This window comes from Pteropus vampyrus, unplaced genomic scaffold (assembly GCF_000151845.1).
Source record: "Pteropus vampyrus isolate Shadow unplaced genomic scaffold, Pvam_2.0 Scaffold19, whole genome shotgun sequence".
NCBI lineage: Eukaryota > Metazoa > Chordata > Mammalia > Chiroptera > Pteropodidae > Pteropus > Pteropus vampyrus.
Window position 1 is genome coordinate 12248481 of NW_011888800.1, and position 9342 is coordinate 12257822.

Consider the following 9342-nt stretch of genomic DNA (forward strand, 5'->3'; position numbering starts at 1 on the left):
TAGAAACGGAGTGCACCTGCAAGGAAAGAGAAGAAAGCTCACATCAGTTGTTCAACCACTGAGAGCACTAAAGCCAAACAGTGTCATATTTTCCTCCTAGACATTTTTGCTTCTTGCTTTTTTAAAGCATTGCTTAGTTAAGCATCACTGCCAGGTTTTCAGGCATAAAAGACTGTAGAAGTTCCTTAGTGTAGCATCCTGTGATAATGTCAGTGAGCATGAAATATGACTTCTCTCCCCTGTTCTACGCCACCCGTCCACTCTTTCCTAACTTTCTACTCTAGCTTACTCAAGAATCCACTGCTGAGATTTAAAGAATATTTCTCTTTATTTACTCACCTGTCAGTATTCATTTCCTTTTTATATCATATCACCTCTTCCTTTCTGGTTCTTTTTTTTGTAAAGATTGTATTGTTTGCTTTGCATGTTAATTAATTTCCTTTTTCTATTCTTTTCCCTTCTTCCACCTCCTGTTGTATGTTTTCTGATGATATAAATTTTTTTCCTAATTTTTGTGTTATTCAGGATTCTTTTGTTCACATTTTTCTCTCTTTTTCTTACTTCCTTTTTCTTTCTTTTTTTTTCATCTAGATTTTATTTCATTTAAATAATTTGGTGACAACCTGTGGGGTAGTATTATTTTATGACCAAATCTCTTCACAGTATTATTCTCCCATATATGAGAATTTGGTATAAAGATTTAGGATTCAATCTCTGGGAGCAAGGAGTGTAGAAGTTAGAATTTTAGTAGCAAAATTTGTAAGGTAGTCTCACTGACAAGGTTCTCTTGAGATTAAAGAAAAACATAGAAAAGCAGTGTGTTGGTTAAGGTATTTATGCATGTGATAACGTAGTTGTATGTATATAGGACAGTGTACGTGTGTAGTATATCTGTGAGTCTGCCAGTATGATTATGAGAGAATTCTCCATTTCCTCCTTTTTTAATCTTCCAAATTTAAAGAAGTCAGGTGGCCTGGGTCTCCACTGGCACAAAATTTATTGATTTTTCAGAGCTCTTTCCTAGAGCTCTTAAACCTTGGGATATATTTTTTGAACTTCGACAAATATTAGCATAAGGTTTATCAGAAGTACTCCAGCATATTTGAGTCCATTCTGTTTAGATTATAGGAGCCTATTTGAATTTAAGGCTCTAGAAGCCAAAGGTAATTTTATCTCCTACTCTGTGAAGAAAGTTTACATGATTATTTTCTCATTATTTGTGTTGCAGCATCAATATTTGCAGAAAACTTTGGGCCACGCTTCACTAAAGGTGAAGGCTTCTTCTCTGTCTTTGCCATTTTTTTCCCAGCAGCTACTGGGATTCTTGCAGGTGCCAACATCTCTGGAGATTTGGAGGTATGTTGTTTTCTCTGCTTTTATAGTATTGTGTGTGGTAGTTGCCCAACAGTCGTTGGGCAAAACAAGAACTTGACAATGACCATGCTTTTCTACATATTTCAAAACTATAAGATTTCTATTAACTTTCTTGATTACTTAAAAATTCTCTTTTTATGCCAAATTTTAATGCCAAACTACCCTATACCAGATAGTTCTTCCAAAAGTCTTATTCAGTTATATCAGAAGGGCAGAGTATAATGACAGCGTGTCACATTTCCAACAAAATGAGCATAGTTCAGTGAAAAATATCAGAGCTACCCTTTCTCTTTTAAACACAGTGAACAAGAACATGGAACATTCAAGAAATAACAAAGACAAAAAAATTCTTTATTACTGAACACTTATATCATTAAATTCAGAAATGCATTCACTCACTCGATAGGTGTTTACTAGCACTTGCTCCTATTATTCTATGTTAAATACTGTAAGGAGCATTGTATTAGTTAGGATATTGGTTTGAATGTTTTATATAAGACCAGTAACCGTGACCTAAACAAGATAGAAGTTTGTTTTTCTAGTACATAAAAATTCAAGCTCATGACCATCCAGTGGAATAAAAAAGATCACCCCAAAAAGTAGCCCAGGAACCCAGAAAACCTTCTTTGTTTTACCATTCACTTGGGGTTTGCCCTCAAGGTCCAAGATGACTGATTACTTCCAAGATCACAGTCTAGTCCATAGGAAAGGGAAATAAGGGGAAGCAGAATATAAACAATTCCTGGACCTCGCATGTATCGCTTTTACTGACATTCCATTTTCCAGAATTTAGTCTGAGACCTTACCTCATTGCATAGACGGCTGAGAAATGTAGTCTCTAGCTGGGCAGCCATGTGCCTAGATATAATTTTAGAGGATTCTGGTATTAAAAGGAGGAAAGTGAGAATGTATATTTTAAAATAATAAGCAGTTTCCATCACACACATAAAAAAGTAAAAGACACAGGTTTTACCTCAATAAATTTATAATCTACTTCGGAAGACAGAAACATTTACGGGAGCCATCAAGAGATATAAATAAATGAAAACCGTATGTATTGTTCAAATAGATTGTGAAATAAAAATAATGAACAAATAATTAAGTTAAGGATTATTTCTTCAAGGAAGTTAAGTTTTGAGTATGAACTGAAAGCAAAGGCTAAGAACTGACTATTTGCGAAAAAGTATATTACAAGGAGAAAGGACAAAAGAACAATCAGGCACGGGGAAACTGGAAACAGTAAAGAATCTCTCACAGTTTAACTGGAGAAGCCCTCGTGAAGCTGGATAATCTTATAAGGCAAAGAAAAACAGCTGCTGCTGGTGAGAGGTGTTTGCCCTATAATATAACTCTGTGAAATGGGAACTTTGCCTTTGGTTTTGTTCATTTCTGTATCCTTGGAGCTAGTAAGGATTCAATAGATATTTATCAAATGAATGAACAAAGGCATTTAGATTTGTTACATTAAGGACTACAGTGCCATGGTAAATTCTTGAGCCTAAGAAAAGATTAGACTGAAGTTCAGAAAAAAGAAGTAACTTGTTCAAAATGATTCAAGTAGTATAACTGTTTAATGAAATTTAGTTATGGATGTTGAGCTTCCCATTTCTCAGATTTGGGAAAGTATTAGCTGTCACTGATTTAAATTTCTGCAAACTGTAAGCACACATTTAATTTAAAGAATATTGTGCTTTTCTTAGATTCCTTAAAGACAATTTAGAGTTAGATGTGTAGAAGTCAGTTCAACTCGGCCAGCACTTACTGAGTGTCTTCTTACACCAGGCACTGGGGAGGGAAAAAAAAGCTCAATCCTTCCCATGAACAGGTAATGGTCTACTCTAATTGAGTCATAAGAAGCAAAAAACAGATCACGTGCAAGAGAAAGAAGAAACAGTAATTGTCTATCTCCAAAGAAGTAAGGGAAGCCTTTCAGAGAAGGAGACACTCAATTCATATTTCAAGGGATGTATAGGAGTTCATCAATAGAACGTTGAAGACAGGGAGGGTTGGAACAGATGGCATGGAGTATAAAGAGGCACAGAGAAAGATCCAGCTGATGAAAATTATTTTATGTTCAGAGTGAGGCACACAAGTAAAATATTTTCATCGATATATTAATAAACGTACTTATAAAGGATCTTCTATGTGTCTTAGGTACTCTGAGAGTAAGCAAAGAACTAGACAATATCTCTATCTAAAAAGGCAAAACTTACCATTTCTCCCAAGATAAATGCTAACTTGATTTTGGGGTGCCATGTTAGTAAAGTATTTTACTTATCTATCAATCTGTACTATGTTAGTAAAGTATTTTACTTATCTATCAATCTGTACTATGAAAGTATTTTACTTATCTATCAATCTGTACTATGAAATCTCTAATCTCTATCTATCAATCTGTACTATGATTTTGAGATTACATGGAAAGAAAATGCAGAGGATATCTTGTCATGATTTTCAGAATACAAGCTGTCATAGTATTGTTGCAAAAAGTTCGATTCCTTTCATTTAAAAATATTTTGGTGATTTTACAGTTAAGCTTAACTTTTATCACATACACTACTATATACTATTAAACAGAACTCAGAAGTCCTTTAAACTACAAGCAATGGAGTTTGGATATTATCCCCAAATTAGTTAGAGACACTGAAGAGGTTAGATCAAGATTAGACATGTGTGTTACAGAGAAGCTTCTAGTAGTTTGTGAAGGATGGATTAGAGGGTGGAGGGTGATAAGAAAGGAAACTAGAAGCAAAAGATCAGTTAGAGCAGCAGTTCTCAACTTTTTTGGCACCAGGGTTCACTGCTCCTATGAGAATCTAATGTCTGATGGTCTAAGGTGAAGCTGAAGTGGTGAAGCTAGCACTGAGGAGTGGCTGCAAATACAGATGAATGTTCACTCATCAGCCACTCACCTCCTGCTGTATGGTAGAGTTCTTAACAGGCCACGGACCAGTACCTGGTCAGTGGCCCGGGGGTTAGGGACCTCTGAGTTAGAGGATATCACAGTAGTCTGGACAAGGGATGACACTGGCTTGAATTGAGGCTATGGCAGGGGAAATGGATCGAAGGGGTCAGCTTTTCTTAGAATTAGGAGAGGAAATGAAATGGGTGTTTATTTTTACTATGATATGCAGTAAGAAAACATTATACATCATAATCAATAGCCTTCTGCTATTTTCATATTAGTTCTCTTCTACTGTATTCTTTTAATGTTGGTTGCAGCATACTGAACTGATTCCATGGTATAGTAGATGAGAAAAAGAGAAACTCAGAATTCGCCATTGAGGTTGAAATGACCGAAGGACATCAGAGTGGCGATGTCTAGTGTGTAGCTGGATTCATGTGTCTGGAGCTCTGGAAAGGAACTAGGGCAGGGCTGGAAGCCATGGCATGGATGAGTCCGTCCAGGTCTGTGCAAGAGGGAGGAGAAAAGAGGACGAAGGCAGCACCCAAGGAAACAGACATTCAAAGTGTTGATGGTGGAAAAGAAGTCCATGAAGAAGAAAGAGAAAGAGCTGTCTAAGAGGCAGGGGAACCCAAAAGAGAGTGGGATCAGAAAAGCCAAGGGAGGAGAATGCTTCAAGAAGTAATAATTCAAGATAATAATTAACATTAAGGACCGAGGGGTGAAAGCTGGTTGGGAAATGGCCAGGAAACTTTAGTACTTATTTTTTTCTAAGAGTGAAACTAGAAATGACTAAAACATAACAGATTCAGTTCGGCTTAGTAAACATTTATTTTTTTACACACTACAAGAATATGCAAGGTGCTATCTTTGCTTACAACCTCAGCATCCCTCTCAAGATGACACTTTAGGCTGCCAGTGACAGTCATGAGAGTTGGCACAAGGGGATGCTACAAAGTTTCATCCTGAACCTTCTATTTGTTAACACACTTGTTGATGATCTGTATATACGTGCCTGGGAGAAGATTTGGGAGTGACCCAAGTCTAATCAAGAGAGTTAAGATGCAGTTTCAGAGATGCAAAATTAGCATGTATTTGACTTCCTTCAAAAAAGCAATCTAACAGATTGCTTGTATTCCATCTTGAAAAAAAATAAAATATTTAATGAAGAAAGGTGAAGGAATGTTAGATTTGGGGTTACCACTAGGAGGATGAACATTAACTTTTAGAATGAAAACCAAGCATTTATTAAAATCCTAAACCCTGTCTAAGGAAAATGTATAGACCAGACAACATGATTATACATATATATGATTATACATTAAGAGATTGGCTTCCTGATTTATAATGAGTCAAGTTTGACATTGAGCAGATAGTTTTAAAAAAAACTAAGTTTTTGTGTTCTAGGTACAGGACTGTCTTCCATCTTCACATCTCTTATCCTTACATATATTTCCTTTCTTCCCACTTAAATAAGTGCTTCACATTTCACTCAGATTCCAAGAAATCCTTGATCAATACAATAAATATTTAAATATAACATGAATTGGGAGATGGAGTGGGACCATGATTGTCTTCTTCCTTCTAAGTTCTACTCTATTTCACACACTTGCCACATTCACTTTTGAAGACAATAGCTTGGAAGAAAGAGGCTGGGTATGTATATATAGAAAAAACCATGTGTGGAAATATTCCTAAAAGAATAGGAAGGGGTTAGTAATTACAAAGTGACTCCGTGGGCATGGCTTACTCCCATGTAGGGACAAATTTGCTTGGTTTAGTTATCATTTTTAGCTGTCAGGTTGAGACTCCATTCACCATGAGTTCACCTTTCCAATGGAGTTGATTAGTAGACTTAAGGTAAAACAAACAAACAAAAACAACCTCACACTTTCACTGCATTGATTGCTTATTTGTATTGATGAGTCTCATGTCCTCTGATGGGAGAACTAACACCTACTGAGATTGCGCTTTCCCCAATTCAATATTTATTGACTCTGACTATATCTCAGGCACTGTCCTGTATAAGCGATGATTACATTAAAATCTTTAATAATCCCTGTTATTTAATTATTTAGAAGTTATGCTGCTTGGAATTGATTATGATATGATTTAGCCCCCCAAATAGGATGTAAAGACTTATTTATATATGATGTGAGTTCAGCTCAATGAATTTATATATATTTATAAGCAAGAAAAAAGCCCATTTTCTGGTATAAGCTTAAATCTGCCTCTTCCTTTATGCCCGCTTATGGAAATTAAATATCTCCCATTGCAGTCATTCTTGACCTAGATTCCAAATGGGAAATTTGAGAGACTGGAGAATTTAGCAGATCATCCTTTTTGCTCAGTCAAAAGTGATTTTTTTAAAAGGCAAGCTTAAGCTTACTAGGTCCAAAACAAATACACACAGAGAAATATCATCAATGTGCCGGGTATGGTTGTATATTTCTCCTAATAATTTAAAGTCTAGTAAATCTGCATGAAATTCACAAGAGATAAAGGAGAGAGAGAGAGGTGTTAGTGAGTGAACTAACTAGTGTACTTTTCTATAAAAACTCCCTCCTGGACAATTAGAGATCTCCTCTATTCAGCGGAAAGTTCTACAGATTTCTTTTGTCACTCTAAGCATTTCATCCTTGTCCCAAAAGTACTTGAGTGCACCATTTTGCCACTTGTTTGATCTCTTCTTTAGAACGTGCTTCAGGAAGGGTGGCTTAAAAGTTTGAAAATACAGAAATAACTCCAAGCGATCTCTGTTTCTTATTCTACCCTGTCTCCTTGTACGTCCGCATTGTTTTTTCAAAGGATCCCCAAGATGCCATCCCCAGAGGAACCATGCTGGCCATTTTCATTACCACCGTTGCCTACATAGGAGTTGCTATTTGTGTAGGTAAGCTGTGTAAGTCTGGTATAAGAATGCCACATTTTCAAGGGGCCCAGTAGATCTTCATGTCTAGTGGGCTTTCAATGGAACATAAATAAAATGTTTTTTAAAAGAAAGCAATTTTAATTCTCTTCTTAGGTGCTCTAGGGGTTTGAATGCAATTAACCTACATGTAACGTGGGTGTCTCTGAGTCAGGACTAGAGTAGAGGTAATCAGATTGTCATTTTGCCTAACACAAAAGGGTCCCATTTTGCTACTCTAGATGATAATCCCACTGCCAAGAAAACCACCATTTCCAGCCTCCTCCTCCCTTGACCTAATGAGGCAGATGAGGAACAGAACAAGAGGAAAGAAGCCCAAAACAAAACAAAACAAAACAAAATAAAACAAAACACCAACAACAATAACAACGAAAGCCTTAAAAAAGTAGAAAGATGGAGAATTGATGACCGCGTCTGCTCCTTGAGCTGTTGTCCCTAATATGTAAATGTCACTGTCACTAAGAGGCAGGAAATCAGAATAAGACCCCTCTACCAGCAGAGTGGGTGACCAGCCCCCATAGTACTCACTGAGCAAAAAACGTGTGGATTCTCCTGCTATTCTGACACTGACTTTTGTTCCACCTGCTGCCTATAGCCACACCTCCTCCAGGCTGGGGGTTGGTCACTTCATGTTTGTACCATTATAGGAGAGGAGCAAATGTAGAGCATTCAGAGAAAAAAACTCTTTTCTGCACACATTCAGGAATACAGCTCCAAGCTGAACCACTGCGGAAGCCAAGGTGACCATTTTACCAAAAGTCACATCCCAGTTATCCTCTTGTTTACTATAAAGTACATATATCTTGAGTTGGTTTCCAAAGAGAAAAGCAAAACAACCTAAATTCTTGTATCTCTCACTGCCCCTTAATTGTGAAAACTGGATAATGTTGTTAACTGCATCGTTGTAGCATTTCCAAGTTTAGCTACATGTAGAGAGATTTTATTCCAATGCTTTAGTAAATCCACATATTCTTAAATGACATTGAAATCACTTAAATTTTAATTTCCCAAGTGATTTTCTTTCTCACACAAAGTAAAAATGAAGGAATGAGTAAAGTTATAGACCTGATTTCAAAGATTCTTTTAGTTTTTGCCCTGGGAGTAGAAAAATCTGTTTCTATACTTTTCCAAGGTGGGAGGATAGTGATAGGCCCATAGCCAGTCCTTTGTGTAAATAATGGCTCATGGCTTGACTACATGGCTGTGTGGGGAGTTCTATTATGCAGAAGTTAAAATACATGACTTAGAAAAGTCAGCTAAAACATAAATGAACAATGCAAACAGGTAAAGTCTGGAGTGGATAGTTTTTCTTGGTAACCGACACTTATAATTCCAAGTGGGTAAGCTGAGGCTGACAGGCTACCTCTTAGGGTTATACACTGATTGTTTTAAGTGGTTCTTTTAACTTGAAGATTCCATGATTTTTAAGTCTTTCCAAGATGTAAAAAAATTTAAATTTGTGGCTAAAATTGAGGGTGCTCATTAGTACCTGTCGCTGGGATCTCTTGTATAGTTACCAGCAAAGAATAAGAACTCACCAGGGCTGGAGTTTAAAAAGCAAAATGAAGAGTTTTATTGGTTGGCATTAGTTTGTAAAGTATTTATCCTTCAAGTAGTTCAGAAAAGTTTATATGTATTTCACACCTGTGTTCATATATTTCAATAATCTTATCAAATACATAATGGCAGAGATTATAGTTGGAAAAATTCATAGGAAATGTCAGTGATTAAAATGTAGGTCAAATGTCTTTAAAAACATCATAACTGCATTTCTGGGAAACTATCCTAGAGAAATACTTTGAAATATAGGGGAAAAAATGATGCACAAAGATGTTTATAGAATGTTTATAATAGAAATAACAGAAATACCCAAATGTATGAAAATAATGGAATAAACTGGGATAAATATTTGATAGAGTATTATCTAGCCATTAATATTATGTAAGAAGTCTTCATATTTTATCCCGAAATGTTTCGATATTATTTAAACCATTAAATTGTATATTAAGTAGAATTATAAATATTTAAAATTATGCAAGGAATATCATTAAACTAGAGCTCAGTTCTCTTAATTACTCAAATTCAATATTGCATCCCTTGACTCTCTCATAGATGAGAAAATAAATCCTATTTG

General features: G+C 36.0%; 1 protein-coding gene across 1 annotated transcript in view; it reads left to right on the forward strand.

The window, feature by feature from the left end:
• Window positions 1-9342, forward strand: part of SLC12A1 (solute carrier family 12 member 1) — an 80074-nt gene that overhangs the window by 21490 nt on the left and 49242 nt on the right. The window contains exons 8-9 of the mRNA XM_011355175.1: window positions 1229-1356; window positions 7088-7172. Of these exons, the coding sequence (XP_011353477.1) occupies window positions 1229-1356; window positions 7088-7172 (213 nt within the window). The remainder of the gene's footprint in view (window positions 1-1228; window positions 1357-7087; window positions 7173-9342) is intronic.